This window comes from Macaca fascicularis, chromosome 4, assembly GCF_037993035.2.
Source record: "Macaca fascicularis isolate 582-1 chromosome 4, T2T-MFA8v1.1".
Taxonomy (NCBI): domain Eukaryota; kingdom Metazoa; phylum Chordata; class Mammalia; order Primates; family Cercopithecidae; genus Macaca; species Macaca fascicularis.
The window spans coordinates 114,204,439-114,231,145 of record NC_088378.1 but is presented as its reverse complement, the minus strand read 5'-3'; the positions used below and the strand labels follow the sequence as shown (position 1 = coordinate 114,231,145).

Below are 26,707 nucleotides of genomic sequence, written 5' to 3'. Positions count from 1 at the left end.
CCTCTTATGTTTAATGAGCAAGATAATATGGGAGGGAAAAGTTCCTCGGGTGCGACTGCGTTTTAATTAAGTTTTATGTAAGTTATTGAACAAATGCAACCATTAAAAGATGCTTTTGGCTGGGTGCAAAGATGCTGTTGGCTGGGTACAGGCGGCTCACGCCTGTAATCCCAGCACTTTGGGAGGCTGAAGCAGGCAGATCACCTGAGATCAGGAGTTCAAGACCGATCTGACCAACATGGAGAAATCCCGTCTCTACTAAAAATACAAAATTAGCCGGGCATGGTGGCACATGCCTGTAATCCCAGCTACTTGGGAGGCTGAGATAGAATTGCTTGAACCCGGGAGGCAGAGGTTGCGGTGAACCGAGATCGCACCATTGCACTCCAGCCTGAGCAACAAGAGCGAAATTCTGTCTCAAATTAAAAAAAAAAAAAAAAGATGCTTTTATATATTTTGTGTATCATGAATTCTCTTATAGCAGAGTATATAATTTAAGACCATCACCTCAAAAGAAAACAAAAACATAGGGAGAGACACCAGATTACTTCTGTGTAAGCAGAGTTTGTTATACACAATTGCAAAATTCTGTTTTCTTAGAAGACACTATTGTATGTACACTTAGGTGTTTAGAAACCTGAAGAAAACCTCACATTTTCATTAAAAGAGAAACTTAGCACTATATTATTACAAAGGAAATAGGACTTAAAGGTGTTTTTAAAATTTTATTGTAATGGTCTTTGATTAAATTCCTATCTCAGGACCTACCTAATTTCCTACTGAATTTCTCCCCCATCCCCTGCCCACTTGCCTTTGCTTGTGTGTTTTTCTAACCTAACCTCTTCATCTATCAACTACTTTGTAGAAATTTTCTTGGCTTTGCATATCTTTTCTGCCCATCCATCTGTTATGTGATAACCCTTCAGATCCCAAGAAAAAGAGTTTATTATTCCAAAATGCCTCGCCCTTATCACATTCTTAGTTTAAAACCCCTTCAACAACCTTAATAAACTTTAATCACATAATTTTATGAATCTGGTCAAAATGTCAGAATGTTTTAATATATTCAACACTGTTAAACTACAAATGATAAAAATATTAAAACAGCCGGGCCTTTGACTTTTTTTGCGATTATCACATCCTACTTCTAAACCTCCAAGCTTAAATTATTTTCTGACTACAATCTCTGATTCTTCCACTTTACTCCCCAGTTGCTCATTCCTACTGATGGTCATCTTCCCTTCATCCCAGCCTTCCATTTCAGTCCCCCAAGATCACCTCCCCCTGTGGCTCAGCAGGCCTCTCTATTCAACATAGACCTGTTGTCAGTCATGTCAACAACATTTTAATAACATTCTAGAATCCTGTAGTCTGTGTTTCTAAAGCGTGACTCTCTCTATTCAGTGTCATTTTATTGCTCAAAAATCTTTAATGCTTCACATTGCCTACCTTCTTCTCTCACCCTTCATTTAGAAGAGACCTCTTCTCTGTAGGCCTGAGAACAATTGTTTTGAGCTTTGTTGTTCTCCTCCCTGGATTGTGTCGATCCTTCACTGCTTGGACCCTTCCTTGGTCACAAAGATGCTTAGTAAGTGCATGCCGAGAGATGGGGGGTTGTACAGGGACTCCTGAAGGTGTGTGTGTGTGGTGTTTTTTTTTTTTTTTTTTTTCAATTTGTTTGTTTGTTTTAATAATTAGAATCTGTTACATCCAGATCAGAACAACAACTGGGATGTGGAAAAAATGTGTCTTATAGAGAGAGAATCTGACAATCTAGTGATATTAAAAAAGTAGTTTTTCCTGGGTTTTATGCATTTATATGGTTCTGTTTCGGTAGTGAAGGTATTTATTTTGCTGGTACGGTGCAGTAATTGTTACATTTTAGCAAAAGTACACGATATCCTTTTGCAACCCAGTGTCTTCAGATAGATTTCAAATGTAATTGGATATTCACTGAACCACATCTTTATTGTTTTCACTACTTTTCTGTAAGTTGAGAAAACTGATATTTCACCCTTAATGCCTTTCACCTGCTACTTTAGCAAATAAATTATGCATAGGAAGTGAAAGTAAATCACTGCAATTCCTTATCCCTTACCACACATATTTATGGATGAAAAAAATTGAGGCATAGCTTGCCTTGTCTTTTTCCTTTTAAACTTGTGGAAAATTAGTAGCTAAACTGAGAATTAAGGACATCAAATTCAGATTTTTCAAGATTCTCTGATTAGTTAATCAAACATTGCCCTTTATGTTTGGCAAAATACTCATTAATGACATGTTTGAATTTTGTGACCCATTAAAATGTTCTTCGGTGTTCTATATTGAAAAAATGGTATTTGTGTTATATCTCACTTTATTCTTTTATGAAACATTAGGAGTGGAAAAGCTTTTATGCTTTCTGAATCCCTTGTTAAAAAAACTATGTTGTTGACAGTGAATGTTTCTCAAAATAAAGCTGTGAGTATTTTAAATGGACAGAAAACTATTTTCTGCTGGGTTTGCATGTGTTTATAGATGTTGAAGCAATTAGAAATGTTTTTTGCTGTTAAAAATGACTTTCTGTGTTTTCCCAATATAATAATCACTAAGACATGTTCCCTCATAAAATCAATCTTTTTTAAATCATGAAAATAAGCATGTATTTTGACATTTCATTAATATAGCAGCTTCATTTATTTGGCAGCAGTGCGATAGAAAGCTGGCGCTGAGCTCTGAATGTGGGAGAAGGGTGCGTCTCTTTCCCTGGCTACCTGTTAGGATTCTCCTTTAGAACCATCTCTTGGCACTTCCAAGTAAAAGCCAGTTTCATGAGCCAATGTGAATTGTTTTTAAGGGTTTTTATTATTTTATGGCAGCGTTATTTGTTTTTCTTCTACCTTGATTTTTGAGCTTCTGTCAATGTTTCATTATTATGAGGAAACACCATTCACCTGGAAACATTGTAATACGAAGTAAAGAAAACTTATTATCACAACTTGTATTTTCATAATTTCTTTGTAAGTTTATTCCTGAATTACAGTTTTATTGTTTAGGCTAAATAGTTTTTGTCTTGTGGAGAGTGAAATCGTGTCTTGGAAGCACTCAGACACTCCGGCTAGAAACTGTTATTCTTGACTTTTCTACCTCCCTCATCAAAGCATATCTATTCTTTTCCAGAAAAGTTCCTGAGCCCATCTGTTGCCTTCCTTTCTCCATCGTTACCACTACTTTACTCAGGCTCTTACCTTCCCTCGCCTGGATATAACATTGCCTACAGTATTCTTCCAGTTAGTTGCCAGTCCCTCCCCTTTCTAATTATTTCCCCACACTACTTTGTTTCTCAAGTGTAAACTGGATTATGTCAGTTCTTGCCTCATACCTTTTCATGATTTTTCACTGCCTGCAGAGTATGGGATACAGGCTTCTCACCCTCTGCCTGCCTTGTGTTGTATCTAACAAGCCCCCTGCCCCCAGCTATCCTTAACTAGTTCAAATATGTGTTAAGTAGCTGTGATGTTTATTATCACCTCCTCTAATGCAGACATACTAAGCCTTTCTGATTATAGATGAGTAGAGGAGAAATGCCATTTCTAATTCTGATACTTAACATCTGTAACTGAGCAGATAGAAAGTAGTGTCTGGAGGCTGGGCGCAGTGGCTCACACCTGTAATCCCAGCACTTTGGGAGGCTGAGGCGGGCAGATCACGAGGTCAGGAGATCGAGACCATCCTGGCTAACACGGTGAAATCCCGTCTCTACTAAAAATACAAAAAATTAGTTGGGCATGGTGGCGTGCACCTGTAGTCCCAGCTACTCAGGAGGCTGAGGCAGGAGAATGGCATGAACCTGGGAGGCAGAGCTTGCAGTGAGCCAAGATCACGCCACTGCACTCCAGCCTGGGCAGCCTGGGCAACAGAGCGAGACTCCGTCTCAAAAAAAAAAAAAAAATAGTGTCTGGATTTTTTTTTTTTTTTTGAGATAGAGTCTTGCTCTATAGCCCAGACTTGAGTGCTCAGGCATGATCATGGCTAACTACAGCCTTGCTCTTCCTGACTCAAGCAATCCTCTTACCTCAGCTTCCAGAGTAGTTAGAGCTACAGGCATGCCACCATGCCCAGGTTTTTTGTTTGTTTGTTTTTTGTTTTTATAGAGACAGAGTCTTACTCTGTTGCCCCGGTGGAATTCTTTATGATCATAATGACTATTCACTCCAGGATTTCCCTTTAGTTGTGGTATTTGTATAATTCTTGGTTTGATTGTGAATTTCTATGTAATCTAGCAGCTGTTTTTTGCTATGTCACACCTGCATGCACCTGAGTCCATGTTCATGGAGTTGGGCGTGAGTAGTGTGTTGTGTCAAGGAGGTGAAACATTACTGAGGTGGGTGGCTTTAGGTAGTATATACCAAGTTATGTTTCCTAATTTGAAGATAATCCTGCAGGAAAATTTATTGTAGGGAAGAGGATGATATGGTGCAGTGATAAAATAGGGAATTAGGAATCAAAAGGTTTGAGTTCCCACTGCACTGCTCACTTGCTTTCTGATCCTAACAAGTTTCTAACTCCTCCAAGCCTCCATTCATCAAATGATATATAGAAACGCTCTCTCAGGGGGTTGCGAGGATCTAATTAGAGGCTATCAAAGACTCTTTGTACATTGTAAAGTGCTATTCAGATATTATTTATTTTAATAAACAGTAATTACTTTATGTCAGGCTCTTTAACAAAAATTCTTACAATTCAGACTTCCTATCAATACTGCAAAGCCGGCATTATTATCACCGTTAGTCAGTAAGGAACCTGGCCTACAGAGAATGAGTAACTAAGTAACTTGCTCACTTACTGCTTTTAAGTGATGGTTCCCAGTTTAAGTTCCAGCTGCTTTTTTGCTGTGTTGTCTTGCTGTTAATCAAGTATAAATGGTAGAGGTTTGAACTTTAACAACAACTTGGATTACGCTTCTGAAAAATAGAAGTGGTGCTCTAGACTAGGAGTCAGGAGGTTCAGACCGTTACTATATTTTTGTATTATTTTGGGGTAAGTTACTTAAATTTTAATTTCATTAAATACATTTAAAACACTTGGCTATGTTTCTGCTAAGGTTTATATGTAAAATGCTTTCTTATTCTTTTTTTTTTTTTATCATTTTCAGAATTTAAAAATTTCCTTCGAAGGGATCAAAAGTATTTTATGAATCTGTTTTAATATTTGTTTGCTTGTTTTTCTTTTTTTAAAGTCATTCCTACACTGGCCAAGATTACAGTACCCAGGGAAATGTTGGGAAGATTTCTTTAGATCAGATTGATTCGGTAAGTAGCACATTCTTTTAAACTTAGAACTTTATCAATGGAGGGAACATATACTTTCTTAAATCAAAGACTTTTGGGTGAGGAGATAGAATGTGTTTCCAATGCTTGCTGATTAATTTTAAAGAAAATCCCATGTCCTACACATATGATTTTTAAAAAATCATAGGAAAATCGTTTAATCAGAAAATTATCTGTACTTTTATAAAAGCAGAATTTAATCAGTTATTCCAAACAGAAATTCTTTTAAATAACTAAATGGAATTTGTGTTTACATTTAAATACTGTGTACATTTAATGAAGGGGAAATGGAAAACACTAAGTGTATTAGTTTGTTAGGGCTGTCATGACAACAGAAATTTATTTTCTGACAGTCTAGAGGCTCGAAATCCAAGATCAAAGTGGTAGTAGGTTTGATTTCTTCCAGGGGCTTTCTTGTCTCATAGATGACTGCCTTCTCTTTGTGTTCTCCTGTGGTTTTCCCACTGCTTGCATACATCCCTGGTGTCTCTTCTTTTTGTAAGGACACTGAGTACGTGAGACCTGGGCCCAAGCCCCATGGCCTCCTTTAACCTTAATGATTTCTTTAAAGGCCGCATTTCTAAATATAGTCACATTTGGAGCTACTAGAGGTCAGAACTTTGATATATGAATTTCAGGGGGAGAGGGCAATTCATCACCTAGTGTAGGCTATGAAATTAATAGATAGCTTATTTTAACATCATTTCACTTTGTGGTTCCATAGAGTAGCGTACTTTGCCATACTTGTAGAATTTCTCTTTAATACGTAACAGAATTTGCGCTCCATACACAAAAGGGAAAATAAGCCAGCCATAAATAATCTTGGGTTAGACAACTACCAAATTATTCACAATAAATTAAAAATACACCAGGATTTTAATGCTTGGAAACAAGAACTGTAATAAGACTAGTAGAGAGAGACCATGAGTTTGGATCAGAATGAATAGGTCATCTTCCATTTGAAAAATTATGAAAAAGTACTTGTAGTTAATATGTCTAGAAATAACAATAGGGTTGGCTACTTTACACAGTTGATTTGTTGATTTGAAATTTATTCTCAAAGATGTCCCATCTTTTAATTTTTTTATTAAACACTTATCTCTAACAGTCCCCCTTCTCACTTCCACTCATGTGATTTGTGTTTATATAATGTGAGTGGTTGGAAGTTAATTTTGTTCCTAGTTCTAGCTAGATGTTTCCCCATTCACAAGCATCTGTGAATTTGGTTAGATACTGTTGGAGTTCATAGAAATATTAATTCACTTAAGGAATATATATTGAGTCCATCAGTTATGTACCAGCCATTGTGCTGTGGATACAGAAGTGAGGAAAACAGAAAATGTCCCTGCCTTCATGGACCTTACATGAGGGAGAGAGACAACATAATAAATAGTAAATGAGCAATATAATGTTAAGTGTTATGATGATGATCCTGTCATGGGTCTGTGCCTGAGACCCCGTGGTAAGTAATACAGATGTATCTTTTTCTGGACTGCCTTCTAACTCTGTATCTGTATTGTTTGATCTTTACAACAGCATGTCATTTGCATATCCCTTGATATTTGCAACTCGTCTCCAAATGTTTTCTTTAGTTTTTTCTTCTAACAAATCTGGCTTTCTCAATGCTATTTCCCTGTGGCCCTTTTCAAGTAGAGACAACTTTCCCCCTGAGTTCGTACATAGGTGTGCCCCGAGTGTCTTGGTCCACATTTCTCCACCTTCCATTGTTACAGCTCCAGCTCCTTTAAAGCCCTTATGATCTTATTATATCATCTGATACCTCCTCTGTTGCTACTCCACCTCCTCCCTCCACACCTGTATTCACTGATGATTTGAACACCTAACTAATGATCTTGTGTACTGGTGCTATTCTTATTATTGTTCTTGGCCTCTACAAGATCCAAGTTGATAATTCATCCTCTATCCTGGACTTATGATTCTTTTGTTTGCTCATTTTCCATAATCATTTTTCTATCTGTATATAGCTGGACACTATCTTTTAAATTTTTATTATTTGGACTACTGCCCACACCTCTTAAATATCCCTCCTGCTTCCATTCTTACTCTCATATAGTCTTTTCACTACGTAACAGCCAGAGTTCTCTTTGTTTATTGAATCACGTCAGTCTTCTGGTCAGAACCCTCTAGTGGGTTTTCATCATATGTAGACTAACATCCAAACTCATTTTATGGCCTCTGAAGCCATATGTGTTCATCATTTCTATTTTGTCTTCTGCTCCATTCTGGCTCACTCACTTGCTCTGGTCACATGAATCTTATGCTATCTTTTAGCACACCATGTTTATTCCTTCTCAGGATCTTCATTTCACTAGAATGCAACTTACCTTGTCTTACTTGAAATGCCATCTCCTCAAAAAGGCTTCCCTGGCCACCTAAATTGAAGTACCTCTCCCCTAATCACACTTGATTTCATTTCTCTATTTCATTTCCAGTGCTTTGGCATCAGATGTTATCTTTTTAATGTCTGTATTCATTGTCCATCTCCTTCTAATAAAATGTAAGCTCTTTGAGGACAGGGTTTTTGACTTCTTTGTTCACTACTGGTTCCCCAGGGCTGTACACATAGTAAGTGTTAAATAAATATTTGTTGATTGAATGAATAAAAAGTAGTCAGGGAATGTGCCAAAAGAAATAGAAATTGAGTTAGGTCTTGAATGATGACTTGGCTTTGGCTACATGGCGTGTGCATGAGAAGTGTGCACCAGGTAGGGCTAGCAGAGTGAGAAAAATGAGAAGCTACAGAGCATGACTGCGTGGTCATGGGATAGTGAATAACCCAGTGGACTGGAGCTGAAGACTCGTTTTGGTGTAGTAATAGTACACTGGGCTTTCCTGGGCTCCCTGCCACAGTGCTTCTGTGGTGCTCAAGTTTTGCCCTTGTTGGAGCCTTCATTTTGTCATTTATTTCATGTGTTTAACTTACCTAATAGTGAATATAATCATCGTTGTGTTTTTTTCCTTAACTGAATTGAAGGGGAAAATTATGTCCTGGCTTATTTTCCAGAACACTTAATAAATAATTGTTCTGTTATGTATAATTGAAAAATAGTTATTGGCCAGGCACAGTGGGTCATGCCACCTGTAATCCTAGCACTTTCAGAGGCTGAGGTGGGAGGATCACCTGAAGTCAGGAGTTTGAGACCAGCTTGGCCAACATGGTGAAACCCTGTCTCTACTACAGATACCAAAATTAGCTGGGCGTGTTGGCAGGCACCTGTAATGGCTACTACTGAGGAGGCTGAAGCAGGAGAATTGCGTGAACTTGGGAGGCAGAGTTTGTAGTGAGCTGAGGTGGCACTGCTGTACTCCAGCCTGGGCAACAGAGTGAGATTCCATCTGAAAAAAAAAAAAAGAAAAGGAAAAAAAAGAAAAGTCGTTATCAGATATTGAGGAAACCTTGAATGTTCATACTAAGGATGTTGAATATTGATTGTATAGATTAGAACAATGTTTAGAAAAAAATCAGATATTAATATGAGGGAACAAAAATGGTCACATGAAAATGAGCTGAAAGACTTTCTAGTTAGTTCTACCAAGGAAAGATATAGGTCTGAATGAACTAGACTGGGGATGGAAAAATTCAGAAGCTGTTACTATAAAAGAATGAAGAGAAACTGGATGGTCACTAGAGGGAGCAGCAAAGTCAAGCAAAGTGAGACCTGCTGTTATAGATGAAGTGAACTTGCTAAGGCATATGTGAGGGAGTGAGAATTTAAGTCTTGGGAGGATATTTAAAGAAATCGTAGAGAATGCAGTTGAAACCATAAGTGAAAAATTAAAGTGGGCAACAATATTTCATTTTTGACACTAAGGGAAAGACCTACACTTTGTTCCTTTTAACTTGATTTCTTTAACACATTTATTTGAATTTTCCTTATGAGAACAATTTCTCTTATTTTTGTGTTCTGCTTTGTATTTGAGTTATCTTAAAAGTTCATCTGCTATTCAGCAATTGTGCTTTTATCTCAGGGAAATGAAATCTTATGTTCACATAAAAACCTCTTCAAGGATTCTCATAATAGCTTCATTTGAAATAGCCCAAACTGGAAACAACCCAAGTGTTCTCCAGTGAGTGAATAGTTAAATAAATTGTGATACATACCATGGAAAACTACTTAGTGATAAAGAAATTAGTTTACATACAACTTAGATGAATCTTGAGGGAATTCTGCTGAGTAAAAAATGACAATCTCAAAACAATACATATTATATGATTCTATTATATAATACTCTTGAAATGACAAAATTATAGAGATGGAGAACAGATCAGTGGTTGCCAAAGATTAGGGAGCTGAGGGAGGGGAGCAGGGTGCAAAAGGTTATAAAATCATGAGAGATCCTTGTGGTGACAGAACTGTTCTGCATCTTGACTGTGGTGGTGGATGTATCAACTTATGTGTGACAAAGTTGTATAGAATTTAATACAGAAGTAAGTGCATGAGTACAACTGAGGAAACCTGAATAAGACTAGTGGATTGTATCAATGTCAGTATCCTGTTTGTGATAATCTACTGTAGTTGTACATGATTTTCTCTTTGGGGGAATTTGGATATATGCTATCTCTTTGTGTTATTTTTCGTAACTGTGTGGGGGTCTATAGTTAACTTCAAAGAAAAAGTTTAATTTAAAAAAGGTAAAATAAAATTTAATAGTATGTTATTTAACCCAAACTATCTAAAATACTATATTAACTTGTAACTGATTAAAAAATGTTAATAAGAAACATCTGATATAGATAAGAGTCATCTGTAACCACAGCAATAAAGAAGCACTTTCTTATGGGGTTTGTTTTTTATTCCAATTAAATTGAATTAGCAACCATAACAAATACTACAGGGAACCTGATAAGTCTTCCATGTAACTTAAAACTCTTCTGTTTTTTCTTGTAGCTTTCTACCAAATCCTTCCCACCTTGCATGCGTCAGTTACATAAAGCCTTGCGGGAAAATCACCATCTTCGTCATGGAGGCCGAATGCAGTATGGCCTATTCCTGAAAGGCATTGGTTTAACTTTGGAACAGGCATTGCAGTTCTGGAAGCAAGAATTTATCAAAGGAAAGATGGATCCAGACAAGGTAATTTTGAAAAAAAAAAAATCAAAGTGGTACCTGATATTTTAATTTGGTCTGAAAATCAAACAGTCTGTTTTTTTTTTTTTTTTTAATATGCTCCCTGCAATGTAGTTGAAAATTCTAAAAGGATAAATGTGTTGACAATTCAGTTTAAATAAAAAGAGACTTGCATATTAATCTAATACAAAAGATTGGGAAAGGAATGTTTTCCTTTGTCGGTATACTGCCAGTAGTAATTATAAGACTGAAATTGCTTTCAGAGTTATATTTCTGTAGGAATGTATTTGTATCTACACATACACATACATATGCACATAATGTTTTGAGCACCGGGAGATATCATGAACAAATAAAGTGAAAACAATTTAAAATATTTGCTATTATGTTATGCAGAATCTTTTATACACTGTTTTTTTTTTTTTTTTTTTTTTTTTTGGGAGACAAGGTCTTCCTCGGTTGCCCAGGGTGGGCTGGAGTGCAATGGTGTAATCATGGCTCACTGCAGTCTCAACCTTTGGGCTCAAGTGATCCTCCCACTTCATCCTTCCGAGTAGCTAGGGCCACAGGTGCACACCATTATGCCTGGCTAATTTTTTTTTTTTTTTAATTTTTTGTAGAGATGGAGTCTAACTGTGTTGCCCAGGTTGGTCTCAAACTCTTGGGCTCAAGCCATTTTCCTGCCTTGGCATGCTTGGGATTACAGCCGTGAGCCTGAGTCATCATACCCAGCCTATAGAACATTTTTAGATAGACAATAATCATTATAAACCTGAACAACTTTTTAAAAAACCTGTCCACAGTGCTTATATTCCAAATCCTACTCCTTATTTCTCTTTAATAGTGCCAGCTAATAACATTTTATTTGGAAATATGATTTCTTGCCCCCTCTATGCCATGACACTGTGGTATGAAGAACATTTTTTACTATTTATTTCTTGATTTGCTGCCTCCTAAGAGTAAATTATAGAAGATTATTTACGAGGTACATTTTATAGTACATTTTATGTTTTATGTTAGTTTGCAAGTGTTGCCATAATAAAATACCACAGACTGGTTGGCTTAAAAAACAGCAGTTTATTTCCTCACACTTCTGGAGGCTGGAGTCCAAGATCAAAGCATTGGCAGATTTGGTTTCTCCTGAGGCCTGTCTTCTTGGCTTACAGGTGGCCTTCCTCTTGCTTTGTGCTCACATGGCCTTTTCTCTGTGCATGTGCATCCCTGGTGTTTCTTCCTTTTCTTATAAATACACGAGTCTTACTGGATTAGGGCCCCACTCATCTGATCTCATTTAACCTTAATTATCCCTTTAGAGGCCCTATCTCCAGTTACAGTTGGATTTGGAGTTAGGGGTTCAACAAATGACTTTTAAGAGATCACAATTCAGTTCATGTCTCTAGCTATATAGTTTATTAAAAAGCTCAGATTTTACAAAATAACGTTATAAAAAGCTCTTACAGTGTTTTCAGATTTGTTTTAAAAACTGTCTTCGTTGACCATTATCCATATAATCTTAATGAAGTCATTTAATAGGATTTTCTTTGAACAGTTTTGGATAATGTTTTTTAGACCTCTATTATATTTCTTTTAAAGGTAATTTATTCTAATTATAGAAAATACAAAAAATACAGAAAAATTCACCTGTTATCCTCCAATTTGAAATAATTACTCTCAACATTGTAGCCTTTTACTCTAGTCTGGACAACTAAACACCACTGGTTTTCACCATTCTAAAAATTGTCATTATATTATGATTATTTTTCCATACTTTTGACCAATCTTTGAAAATATCTTAATTCATTACATACTATTACATCCTTTGAAAGTGCTGTAATTTGACTCTGTTATATATGTTACTAATATAAATAACAGAGTCAAATAGCTAATATCCTGGGGACATAGATAATTGATTATAGTTTTGATTATATTCTTTGGAAATAATCAAAACTATAATAAAATTATCTGATAAGAAACTACACACAGCTGGGCGGGTTGGCTCACGCCTATAATCCTAACAGTTTGGGAGGCCAAGGTGGGTGGGTCACCTGAGGTCAGGAGTTCAAGACCAGCATGGCCAACATGGTGAAACACCATCTCTACTAAAAATACAAAAATTAACCCGGCATGATGATGGATGCCCATAATCCCAGCTACTCAGGAGGCTGAGGCAGGAGAATCACTTGAACCTGGCAGGCAGAGGTTGCAGCGAGCTGAGATCGTGCCACTGCACTTCAGCCTGGGTGACAGAATGAGACTCCATTTCAAAAAAAGGAAAATACACACAATTTTAAAGTTTTAATGTATGCTGTGAAATGACTGTTCAGAAAGGTTTTAAATTAGACTCTCTTCAAGCAATGTGAGAATTTTGCTCTGCCATTGACATCATTATGTATATTATTAATTTAAAACAGTTTTTGATCTTTTTATTAGGAATTTGATGTCTTAAGTAGGTAGATATATTAGGGTTCTCCAGAGAAACAGAACTGTGTGTGTGTTTGTCTTTGTAACTTACACACACACTCTCTCTCTCTCTCACACACACACACACACACACAGTGCGAGAGATAGAGAAATGGGGGTTATGGAAGTTGACAAGTCTCAAGATCCGCAGTTGGCAAGTTGGAGACCCAGGAGAGCCAATGTTGTAATTATAGTCTGAATCCAAAAGCCTGAAAACCAGAAGAATGATAGTGTACAGTTGATCCTCGAAATACACAGGTTTGAACTGCATGGGTCCACTTATATGTGGATTTTTTCAATAAGTATATTGGAAAATTTTTTGGAGATATGCAACAATTTGAAAAAACTTGCAGATGAACCACCTAGCCTAGAAATATCAAAAAAGTAAGAAAAAATTAAATATAAAGGAATGCATAAAATATATACTAGTCATATTTACTAACATGAGATATGCAGGAATCTATTGCAAAAAGTTAAAATTTATCAAAACACATGCACACAAACGTACAAACTATACTTGGTGCTATTCCCAGTAGAGAGAAATGTAAACAAATGTAAAGATGCAGTATTATAATCTACATAAAATTAACTGTAGCACATTCTGTACTACTATAGTAATTTAATAGCCCCACCCTGTTGCTATTGTGGTGAGCCTATAAGTGTTGCAAGTATCCGCTTAAAACGCTCTGCGATGCTAATCATCTCAGTGTGAGCAGTTTGTACAGTAAATTGCATATTGCAGTAAAGTGATCTCTCACAGTTCTTGGGTATTTTTCATCATGATCAGTGAAATATTGTAAACCTTGAATAACACCATGGGGCTCATAGGAAGTGTCACTAGTAATGCTGGAAATGCTCCCCAAAACCAGAAAAAAGTCATATTACAAGAAAAAGTTGATTTGCTTGATATGTAATACAGATTGAGGTCTCCGGCTAAGGTTGACTGCCATTTCAGACAGATGGTTCATCTTGTAAATAGATAATGTAAACTTATGGTTTACTGTAAATGTATTTTCTTATGACTTTCTTTTTCTTTTTGTATTTTTAGTTGAGATGGGATTTCACCATTTTGGCCAGAATGGTCTTGACTCCTGACCTCAGGTGATCTGCCTGCCTTGGCCTCCCAAAGTGCTGGGATTACAGGTGTGAGCCACTGTGCCTGGCCTATTACGACTTTCTTAATGTTTTTTTTTCCTCTAGCTTATTTTATTGTGAGGTTACAGTGTATAACATATAATATTCAAAATATGTGTTAATCGACTGTTTATGTTATCGGTAAGGCTTATGGTCAACAGTAGGCTTTTAGTTGTTAAGTGTTTGGGGAATAAAAAGTTGTACATGGATTTTTAACTGTATGGAGTGAGGGGTGGAGGTTGTTGCCTATAATCCCTGCGTTGTTCAAGGGTCACCTTAAGTTCCAACTCAAATGCCAACATCCTAGAGACCCAGAAAGAGTCAGTGTTTCAGTTTAAAAAATGAGGTCCCAGTTTAAGGAAGTCAGACAGAAGGAAATTCCCTCTTACTCACAGGAGGTCAGGCTTTTTGTTCTGTTTAGGCTTTCAACTGGTTGGATGAGAATTATCCACATTAGGTAGGGCAGTCTGCTTTACTCAGACTACCAATTCAAATGTTAATCATATCCAGAAACACCCACTCAGACACACCCACTATAATGTTTGACCAAATGTTTGGGCATCTCATGGCCCATTCAAGAGCTGGGTTGTTTGTTTTTTTTTGAGACAGAGTCTCGCTCTGTCATCCAGGCTGGAGTGCAGTGGTGCAATCTCAGCTCACTGCAACCTCTGCCTCCCAGGGTTCAAGTGATTCTCCTGCCTCAGCCTTCCACGTAGCTAGGATTACAGGTGTGCACCACCATGCCCAGCTAATTTTTGTATTTTTAGTAGAGATGGGGTTTCGCCCTGTTGCTCAGGCTGGTCTCAAACTCCTGCCCTCAGGTGATCCACCCGCCTTGGCCTCCCAAAGTGCTGGGATTATAAGCGTGAGCTACTACCACCATGCCCGGCTGGTGAGCTGGGCTGTTTGGAAGTGAAAAGAGAGAAGCTGAGCTAGCATTTTAGCTTGGTTTGTGCTGTAAACTGTGAGTGGAAAAAGGAAGGTAGAGAGGGAAAACTAGCTGCACCAACCTATATGGACACTTACCCTGAGTACTAGGTCTTTGGCTTAGACACCTGTTCATTGGCCTGCATTATTTTATGTACATCTGGAATAGCCTGTGTAGCAATATCATCAGTAGTCTTTTTTTTTTTTTAACTTGTATGTTTAAATTTTGTTATTATGGAATTTTTATTTTGCAATGCAAACTTTTTTCAAAAATTCTTATAATTTTTTAGTTTTCTAGATAATATATAGTAGTCTATTAGCTTATTGATTACAGCAGATATTTTGACTAAAGGATTATAAGACACATTTCTTACTTTCTATGACTATTTAGTGTTCTGTTGTTACATAGTCTGTATTTATAAATGTTCATGTTTTTCTCAACTGTGTCTTTTACATATTTTTTTCAATGACATGTAATAAACTAAGGCATACTAAATTACAATAATCTCTAATTGAACAATTGTATCATTTGTTAAGTGATACATACAATTAAAAATATTATTAAGAGGTATAAAAATTGTTGGCTTAAAATACTACTTATAGGATATTTTTTAGGATGATTATAGAGGATGTTAAACATTTTTTTATAGTGCTAATTAAAGGACTCGGGTGTTGAACCCGGCTCGAATGATTTGAAATAATAACTTATGTTGGACAGCTTATGTCCTAACTGTGTAAGAAAAATGATGTGGTAACAGTCAGTTTCAACTGGAATTTTTCTGTACTATTGTTTACCAAATGATCATAATATCTGATTTCTTTCTCTTAATATTTGTGCCCTCATTGTGACTTATTTGAGATATATTGCTATGTGAGTCTGAGCAAATATTTTGGGTATTTAGCTAGTACTTTTGAGTCAGCAGAGACTGGTATAATATCTCCAGCAATTCTGAGCTCTAACTCTGCTGCCACAACTGCCTTTCCTAGATATACTGCCTAGAACCAAATATTTCTTTACCCTAACTTCTAACACAGCTCTGTTCTTGAATTGACTGCCTTATCGGTATCTGTCTCTTCCTCTCATCTTCACTTGCTTGTGCTTGTTGCAGGCATTTTTTGAACACTTTGCTTTTAAAACTAATGCTGTACTTAATGTTGGAGGGAAATGTGTTGTCTGTATTCTAAAATAATTTACACCTGTATGTATTAGTGCTTGTAACTGTCATCCAAAATATAAATATTAAGGTATTGTGTCTCTAGATACCTTTTATTAAGGTTAAGCAGCTTTTGTGTTTTAATGCACATAATTTCTGTTATAAACATTTTTGAGTAGTAATAATGGATTGTGGAAGCAGCTTAAGGTTCTGATGCTCACTGTTATTTTTTTATTAGGAATTTGATGTTGTAAGAGTTAAGGAGGAAAGAAACATGAAAAGCGGCTCAACAGTCAAAGACAGGTTTATTTTGGAGAATAAACCTGAGAGGGGCTTCTGGCCGATTTTTGGTCAGGAATGTTCTTTCTTACAGACTGAGAGTATCTATTGGTGAGAGAGCTTGGAATGTTTCTGTGTGGTGGAGAAGTTTATGGCGGGGTTGGAATGTCTCTGGTCGGAGGGGAGATTATCTTGGGGCTGACATCTCTCCAGCTGGAGGGGAGGTTATCTCAGGGCTGGCATGTCTCTGGTCAGGGAGGGGTTTGAAGTGTTTCTGGTCTCAGATTTTATTTGTGGTTTATGGTCATGCTGACTTTAGCCATTAGGCTGATGCCCTTTGGATTTAGGCAGTTTTTGATCAATGTAAATTTTAAGATGATGGTGTTTGTCCAAGATGGCAACGCTCCTGCTTTGTCAGATGTATTAAGTCAGTCCTATATATGTAAAAATTAGCCATCTGTCTATAAAATGCTTATTCAGAGTTGTTAGTTTGGATTGTTTTTCTCTCCTTTTAAAACTATTTTCTACTAGCATATGTATTCCAATAAACGATACTGGTTATTTGCTACCAGATTATGTTCTTGTAATTTTGGGTGCTGATGACCACCTTATATTTATTGCTTATTTATTCATTTATTATCTGTATCCTACAATTGGAATGTAAACTATATAAAAGCAGGTATCTTGTCTTTCTTGTTGATTGCTACATGTTCAGGCACCTGGAACAGTGCCTGACTCATAGCGGCCACTCAATAAATGTTTACTGAATAAACTAATACATGGAAATTTCCATATTATTTACATAGAAATAAATTTTCATACATGTTCATAGATATTATTTACTTATATTTTGCTGAATACATGGTAAATTGTACCAAATCTTTAAAGTTTGGCTTTCGATATGAGAAAAAATAATCTTTTTCTGTTTTTGTTCTTTTTAGATAGAGCTGTTTCTAACAAGTGATAGAATTTAAGTCATTTTAGTTGCTTTTTTATTTCTAAGAGCAGTAGATCTCAGCATCAGCGTCGTTTGGGAATTTGTTAGAAATATAGATTCTCAGAATCAAATTTGTTATCCATGTATTTTTCTAAATCAATATGGATACTATATTTAATATAGTATCATATTATGATTCTTATAAAAAGTACAGAGAAATATACTTGTGTGTATATGTATATACATAGATACATACATATGTACATATTCCATCTACTTGGCATAGGCCATTCAGCTGATTTTTATTGAGTTTTTATCATGAATATGTACCATTCTGAAGATACTGCAATAAAAGAAACAGCCCTTATTTATAAAGACTTTCCAAGACCTTATTTTATTTATTATTATTATTATTTTTGAGAGGGAGTCTCACTCTTGTTGCCCAGGCTGTAGTGCAATGGCGCGATATCAGCTCACCACAACCTCCACCTCCTGGGTTCAAGCGATTCTCCTGCCTCAGCCTCCCAAGTAGCTGGGATTACAGGCATCTGCCATCACGCCTGGCTAATTTTTTTTGTATTTTTAGTAGAGGCGGGGTTTCTTCATTTTGATCAGGCTGGTCTCAAACTCACCACCTCAGGTGATCCACCCACCTCAGCCTCCCAAAGTGCTGAGATTACATGCATGAGCCACCACGCCCGGCCCCTACAAGACTTTATTTATGAGAATCTTCCAAGAGATTTATTTGGAAAAAAACCAGGTAAATACAAATGTACAGACATAGAGAGAAGGGAATTTCACGTTAAAGGGACAACATTTTAAAGGACCTTAAAGTGTAGCCCATCCTGTAGGTGGTAGGAACCTGAACTGTACCAGTGTAATTTTAATAAGAGGGGAGTCTGGAGACATAGATTTTTTTAACCTAATTACTAAAGATAGATTGAATTAGTAGGCCAGTAGGAACTGGTCTTGTTGGGTAGGTAGCTGCCAACCAGGATCCTGTCAGCCAGGATAGGGTCAACTGGTAACTGGAATTTAGTCAAATATGTGTAGTTTCACAACTTTGAATCTTTACTAAAATAATATAATGAATATGGGATGTTATGAAGGTTTACTGAAAAACAGAAAATAGTATGAGTAAAGTTTCCACTTGGTTCAAATTAATTTGGCCTAACTATGGATTTATGATTATATAGGCCAACGTTGATTTTTAAGAAACTATTTTACTTTACAATTTTAATCTACTTGGTAATAATTTAATCGGGAAAGATAGAAGGAATTGGAAAACAGTTTCAAAACATGATGGTAAAAAGGAAAGTATTGTTGAGGTGATGTAAGAAAGTTATTAGGGTGGATCATGTTAGAGACTAGTCTTGATTAAGATTTGGAGAAAGTGAATGACATGGATTAGTTGAGAAAGAACTAAGAGCAAGAATACACAGTGAACAAGGAATGAGGGGAAAGTGGGCAAAACATTGTTAACTCTTCCATTATTTTATTTTTAAAATTCTTTTAATAAAATAATTTTATATTAATAATTCTTTCATTTATTACTCATTCGCTTAGGCTTTTTTATTACCTGTTTTTGGGATTGTTGTGGTTTTGACTGTTGTGATTTAAAATTCTCCATTTCTAGGCTTTTTGTATTTTATCTTCTCAATATATTTGAATACTGTTTTATTTAGATGCATATTATACTTGAGGATAGAGATTTTAGTATTAAAACATCAACCATTTCCAAGAGAACATTCCACTGTTCCCTGATCTTATAGCAAACCAATTGCTTTTCACAGTATACCTTACTCCAAAAATACTGGTTTCATAATGTAGGGTTTTTATTATTAGATCTAATTGTTGAATATGAATATTGATATATTTAAAATGTTAAAATAAAGCTGTTTGAGTTAACCCTTGTGAGTGAAGGATAGGGACATTTGAAAATTGCGCTTAGGTTGCTGAGTCAGATTTTTTGGATTTGTGAATGATTCACAAGAAGTATTTAAAGTTTTGAATGTCTTATTCCTTAAATAATTTCCCGTATTTCTGAAATAAATGCACCTATGCTTTATACAAATAAAATTTAATTAGTCAGAGTAAAGTTTTTTGTGTTTTTCTTAGTTGTAATTATAATTTACATGCCTGTCTACCTGAAAAAAGCATCACCCTGGGTGCAAGAGATACAAAATCAAACCTTTATTTAATTTACGTTTTATTTTTAAAATTTCAACTTTTATTTTAGATATAAAGGGTACATGTGCAGGTTTGTTACCTGAGTATATTTTGTGCTGCGACGTTTGGGGTATGGATCTTATCACCCAGTTAGTGAGCATAGTACCCAATAGGTAGTTTTTCAGTCCATCCTCCCTCCCACTTCTAGTAGTCCTCTGTGTCTGCTGGTCCTATCTCTATGTCTGTGTGTGCTCAATGTTTAGCTCCCACTTACAAGTGAGAGCATGCACAAACCTCTATTTAAAGTATGAATACCACGAAAATATTATTTTACTTGGCACTTGGATATTAAATCACTTTGGCGACTAGCTTTGTTAAGTATTACATTGAACTGGATAATTCTTCTAATAAATTCAAAGCATGTGTCCTGTCAATCAGATTGCTTATAGTGTTGTTGTTCTGAATTGCTTTAAGCTGGTTTTATTGGATATTAAGTACAACATTGATAATGTACATTTTCTATAGCTGTGGTTTCTGTCCTTGATGACAGCATGCTTAAGGTCTAATATATGTTGTTATAATTGGGTCAAGGAACATTTAGCACTGTTTAAAAAGCTTATCTTTTCTTCCAGAATCTAGCTTGCATCATGACTTAGAGCAAACTTGTGTTGTTAAAAATTGACTACTGAAGGATTAAGTATTTGCCTGGTGGGGTGTGAGTATATGAAACATATTTATTGTTAGGATTTTTTATTTCAGGGACTAGTAGGTCTCAGCATCAGTATCATTTGGGAATTTGTTAGAAATGTGGAGTCTCAGAATCAAGTTCTGGGGTCAGGGCCCACACTTTGTGGTTTAACAAATCATCCAGATGAAATTGACGCACACTAAAGATTCAGAACCACTGTTTTAACTACTACCCTGTCATAGTCCATTTTCTAGTGCTTATCACAGAATATCTGAAACTGGGTAATTTATAAAGAAGAGAAATTTATTTCTTCTAGTTATGGCTGAGAAGTCCCGGGTCATGGGGCTGCATCTGTTGAGAATCTCCTTACTTGTGGGGACTCTCTGAGGAGTGCCAAAGTGGCACAGGGCGTCACATGGCAAAGGGGCTGAGGGTGCTAGTGTGTTATCTCAAGTCTCTCTTTCTCTTCTTGTAAAGCCACCGGTTTCCCTCCTATGATAACTCTTTAATCCATTCATCCATGAATGGATCAGTCCACAGTAGGCAGAGCTCCCATGATCCAGTCACCTCTTAAAGGCCCCACCTCTCACTACTGCCACATTGGGGATTACATTTTAGTGTGAATTTTGGAGGGGACAAATATTCAGACCATAGCAACCTTATGGAAATCTAAACTGGTTATTGCCTTGTTCAAAGTATAGGCATTTATTAGTAAGTTCTTCAGCTCTTGTTTGTTCTTCTGTCTGCTTCTGTTTGCGATTTGAGCATAATGTGTTGTTCTTTGTCAATAACCCACACACATATTTGAACCCCTGCTACATACCAGGTACCAGTAAATACGAAATGAATTTGTACAGCAGAGTTTTTCAGCTGGTGTACTGCTAGTGAATTTCTAATATACTCCAATATTGATCCCATGAATTCTTGGGGAAGCTAGGCTGGGCCTGGGGTATTAAAACGAATTGCCTTCAACTGTGAGCAGCTTCTTTCATTTTGCCCTAGAATGCTTTACATATATCATTTTATGTGTTCAGTGACGTTAAAAAGGTTGGAAAGAACTGATAGAGAGGACAGGCTTGCAGATGACTGAGTTCAGATTTGGTTCCATTATATACAAGTTGTTATATACAAGTTGTGTGGCCTTAGGCAAGTTACCTGACATGTGTCCTCATCTATAGAATGTGGACAATAATTATATACATATGTATATATGTCTCTAGCTAACTGTTGTCTGTCTATACTTCACTGATGTAGGGAAGATTCGGTAAGGGCTTAATACAGATTCTGATGTATAGTAAGTGCCAGCTGTTCTTACTTTAGGTTTTCATAGGAAAGAGTGGTTAGATTGGTATGGTATAATCAGTAAAGTTTCCACAAGTATAATACAATTTGTGCTGGCTTATTAAGGGTTTCATATAACCTAGAATGGAGAAGATGATTAAGGGCAAAGAAGGGAAATAGGGACTGAATTTCAGCAAAGATAGTTTGTCTTAAGAAATGTTCAAGGGATGTGGTATAATGGAATAGATTTGAGGCTGTTCTTGGGAGCTCTTGGGTTTCACAGTAAAGGGAGAGAAATTGACAGGAGAGATTAAGTTGTCTGGTTTCCGGCCTTGTTTTAACAAGTGTAATTGTATCTTTATTTACTTTTATGTGTTGGAGTTCTGTGGAAGATTTCACTTAAAAGGAGGATTTTGCTATTTTAAAATATTTAAAAATATTATTCTGGTTTATTTGTAGTGTGGAATTTAGGAAGGTAGTATGGGATGAATAGAGAGGAGAAAGATACTAGTGCCAGAATATGATTGCTGTAAATGAACTTTGTCTTATAGTCAGGAGAAACCCATTAGTGAATTTTAAACCAGGAGAGAATTATATCTTCACAAGATTAATATGGAAAAATGTCAAGAACTGAAATGGGGAGAGACTAGGAATGAGACAGTTAACCAAGTCAGGTCTTGTGATAGGGATAAGAACAAAGGGGTAAGTGTGGATTCAGTAAATATTTTGAGGACCGTGTATAGGACAGCATGAAGAATTAAATTTAACTCAGGTGGTCAGCCTAAGTTATTTAGAAAGTTTGGAAGCCTGATTAACACAGGTAATAGGCACAGAGCTAAATTGTCTGGGATCGGGTTGGAGGTGAAATGGATTATGGATTTCGTTCCTCTTTGTTTCCAACTTGGAGGAATACCCACTGTTTGGAACAGAGATGGAGGAACCTAGAGTGAAAACAGAATTATCAGAAAAATTGGAGTAGAAAAGAGAAAACAACAGTTTGGTTCTAGGCACTAAGAAAGAGGAGAATTTCGAAAGTAAGAGGTAGTTGGTACTTTCAGAACTGAAAAAGGCATGGATATTGTTTTTAAGAAGTCGTTTTTAAGAAAAAATCAGAGCAGGAACCAGATTTCCTGGTTTAGCATACAAGGAAATGGAGGCGATGGGAATAGAGTATGTTTCTAAAGTGTAAGAAGTCAGGAAGGAAAGAAATAGAGCATACTGAGTATAGAGGGTGACTGTGCCAAGCAAGGTTTTCAAGCTGGGGTGGGCAGGAGCAGTAAAACCTGTGGAAATGGAGGATGCGCTGAGAATAGTTGAGGAAACAAGGCCTGAGGAGATGGAAAGAGAATTTAAAACATTTATGTATTATGTGATTATTATAATATGAACCTCCGTTTCCTATATGATGTTCCCTGAGTGTAGAATTTCTTTCTTTCTTATCATGATATACCCAGCAATTGAGATGGTACTGACAGATTGTATATGCTCAATAAAATTTGTTGAATGACTGAAAGAATTGCATTAGGAGTTTAATGAGCATCGCTGTTTATCTCACACCTGATGGATATATGAAAAATTATGAATTGGTAAAGGAGTGTTAAAAAGTAGAAAGAAGAGCTATGGAAGCTCACATCCACTGCTCATCTTTCTAATAAATTAGGCAGGGGAATCGCTTATCAGAAGGATTTGGTGTATTTAGGGCTTAAAAAAAGTTGAAGAGTGTAGAATAACACCTTTCATAAATGTGCTAAGGGATTAATAAAAAAAAAAGATTGCTAAACTACAGAATGGTTACAGTTTGAGTTCCTAGCATATGTTAGGCACTATAATTAATATTCTACATACACAATTTTATGGAATCCTTAAAACAATCTTAGGAGATAAGTATTATTTATGTCGAGTTGACTAATGAGAAAACAGTACTAGCCTATAAATTTGTAACTGGCTAAGTCAGCACTATTATGTTGCTTTCTCTAGCAGTGTCTTATGGTCTTAGAGCAGAAGCAAAGATGGCATAAGGTAAAGTTCATTCAGGTTTAGGAGCAAAGCAGGCATGCTGCTTTAAATTCTTCTTATGTTTTTTATTTAATTTAATCTAACAACACCACCATGAGGTAAATATTATCTTCCTTCGATAGAGAGTTTAATGCATTTTCCCCAGGCAGCAAAAGTGGTACGTGATCAAACCTGGGTTAAACCCAGGTCTATTTTATTCCAAACCCTGAACTTCCCCCAGTACTCTCAGAAGGAAGACTAGACTTAGTGTTTAGGTTGACACTGATATGATAACTATGTAAACTTAAGAGAACACAATTAACAATAGAGATTTTTCAGTTCTTGAGGACAATAATGTCTGCTAAAATGTTGCAAAGAATTAAGTATGTTTGTGAAATACTATGTAATCTATCATGTACTAAAGAAATATTTAATAATTTTAAAATGTTGATAAAGGGATTATTCTATATCATTCATGTGTTTTCTCAATATATTTGTAAACCTATTAACTTCTAGACACACATATTAGTTTTCTAATTGCCTGTGTTTTCATTTTTCTTTCAAAGAAAAGTTTGTTTTGTTTGAAGGTTCGTGTTAGTGAGATCCTAGGAAAGTAATTTGAATGTAATAAAAAAAATAGTTTCTTGTGGCCAGGCACGGTGGCTCATGCCTGTAATCCCAGCACTTTGTGAGGCCGAGGCAGGCAGATGACCTGAGGTCGGGAGTTTGAGACCAGCCTGACCAACATAGAGAAACCCTGTCTCTACTAAAAAGACAAAATTAACCAGGTGTGATGGCGTATGCCTGTAATCCCAGCTACTCAGGAGGCTGAGGCAGGATAATTGCTTGAACCCAGGAGGCGGAGGTTGTGGTGAGCTGAGATCTCGCCATTGCACTCCAGTCTGGGCAACAGGAGCGAAACTCTGTGTCTCCCTCACCCCCCCAAAAAAAACCCAAAACGTTTCTTGCGAAAATAGTCTAATCTTTGTCATTATTATTTTGGGGCAGCAATTTTAAAGGTACCCTTAACAGCTACCAAAGTCATTTAAAACATATTTTCTAAGCTTTATTGTAGTGAAATTTGTTATATTCTCTCTTCTAGATATTTTGGTGTGTAATAAAGATATGTGTATGTTAAGGGTTTAATCTTCTCTTGATGCTTTCCATAGCTTGTGGAATACTAATTCTAGATTATACAGTATAAGAATTAATATTTAAACATTGACTTGAACAGGTTGGACCTGCTTTCATGAATTGTCAAGAGGCTAGCTAGTCAAATTTTAAATTAAATTATGTATTTTGGGTTACGTCTATCATTAGAATAAAACAGGTGTTATTATCCCTCTCCTAGCACTATTCTGGCAAAAATTAGCTTTAGTAAATTTAATTGCTCTTGATGTTGTACTCCAAATACTTTTTAATTCTTAAATTATGGAAATAAGATGAAAAATACAAGACTTCAACTCTGTCATTCATTTATAAATGTCATTTTGCCAGTGATGCCTTATGGATTATGCTGATATATTAAAATGAGATTAAAAAATAAAATGACATTTTATTCAACATTTTAAAAGGTGGGTCAAATTTTTGTTGCTAATATATGTGGTACTCTTAGGGGAATATGACAATAGAATATGTATCTTCTTAAGATGCCAGTTTAAGATATCAAGAGTATGTTTTAATTGGCCATACCTCTGGACAAATTGGGTATGTATAAGTTCCAAAATGGGTCATACTTCTGATAGTGAAGGATTTTTCTTTGGAAGATTTATTAATATTAGGAACCTCAGAGGCTTGAAGTGTGGGAAAGGTATATTCTTGGCTTTCTTTAACTACCTATTGTGTGTTTGTCACCCATCGTTTGCCTGTAAATCTTTGTTGAATTTATTATTTTGTTTTTACTTAAAAAATTACTTTGAGCCATCTTTCCAATTTGTTTACTTCTATATAAAGTAGGATTTTATTTTATTTAAAAAATAACCAAACAGTTATTTTGCACCTGCCTGTGTGCGTTACTCTTTATAGTAAGAGAATATATCAGTTTAAACTGTTGTGGGGACCCAGAGAATGGTTGTGCTTTAATAGTGCAATTGTTGTTGTTGTATGCAGCTCAGTCAGAAAAGCAGGAATCCTAATCAAGAAGGGGCTAGAGGGATGTTTACCCAAGGGGAAATCTAGATGGTTACTGTTCTGTATTGGTAAGAGTGTCAGCTGTTAAGTGAAGCCAGCCTTTTAATTGAGAATAAGTTCAGAGAAGGAGACACAAAAACTCAGACTTAAACAATTTGAGTGGTAAGAGTGATATTGATTAGGCACCCTAAGAAGTAGATTGCTTTTCGACTTTGATCCCAGAATAAGCTTGTCATTTTCTTTTGTACTATCTCAGACATAAACTTTCTTTTCCTAGGGGACTGTTTAAAGAGTTGTATTTTGTTCATCCATTCAACAAATATTGAGTATCTACTATGTCCCAGGCAGTCTTCTAGCTACTAGAGGTATAGCAGCAGTGAACAAGATAGAAAAAAATATCAAAACTCTGGGGCTTACATTCTGGTTAAGGAGAGACAGTAAATAAATAAGCAAATTATTGATATATTACTTGGTGATTACTGCTATGAAGAAATTTTTTCATGAAGAAGATAGAAAATGCTGTTTAGTGCCTGGGTGTAGTTTTAAATAGGGTGGTCATGTAAGGCTTAAACAAAAACATGATGTTTTGCCACAACTTAAGTTTGACATAAGAACTCTAGGCTTGGCATTGTTCATGTCGTATCTTAGTGGGATATGAATAGCAGGTCTGAGTGTTCACCATTTTACAATGAAGAAACTTGAGGCAAAAAAAACTGTCCAAGTGTACTCAGAATTAACAGACATGGGATCTTAGAACCTTTTGATATGATTTCAGTCTGTGGATGTTTGAGCTGCAATGCAGCCAGATTTAGTTGAAAAGTCAGTGGGCTCAGGGAAGGCCAGCAGGAGGCAGTGGAGCACCAGCACAAGCTGAGGCCAACTCCCATTGGTGAAGCTTGGGCAAATGTAGCTCGTTAGGTGAGAAGCCCTGGCTTGGTGGCCTGGGCTTACAGGAGGCCTACACTAAGCTCACTGTGTCTCTGCTCTCAGTGAGGAAGGTGGTTTCAGACTCTTCATTTTGTCATTTAAAACAAGGTGCCATGCTCTGTCTGTGACTCTAGGACTGATTATGGCAGATTTCCTTGCTCTCAAGTCTTTTATCCCTTTAGCCTACCTACTAGAATTGAGTAAAGCAACACTGTCTTAAACATGCC

General features: G+C 36.3%; 1 protein-coding gene across 2 annotated transcripts in view; it reads left to right on the top strand.

Annotated features, from left to right (window-relative positions):
• The window catches only part of PRIM2 (DNA primase subunit 2), a 316,216-nt gene that overhangs the window by 190,142 nt on the left and 99,367 nt on the right, over positions 1-26,707 (top strand). Inside the window, exons 9-10 of one of the 2 annotated variants that reach the window (XM_005552641.4) lie at positions 5,219-5,291; positions 10,220-10,405. The exons of the other annotated variant lie outside the window; for it this stretch is intronic. Of the exons in view, the coding sequence (XP_005552698.3) occupies positions 5,219-5,291; positions 10,220-10,405 (259 nt within the window). The remainder of the gene's footprint in view (positions 1-5,218; positions 5,292-10,219; positions 10,406-26,707) is intronic. 2 annotated transcript variants of the gene reach the window in all.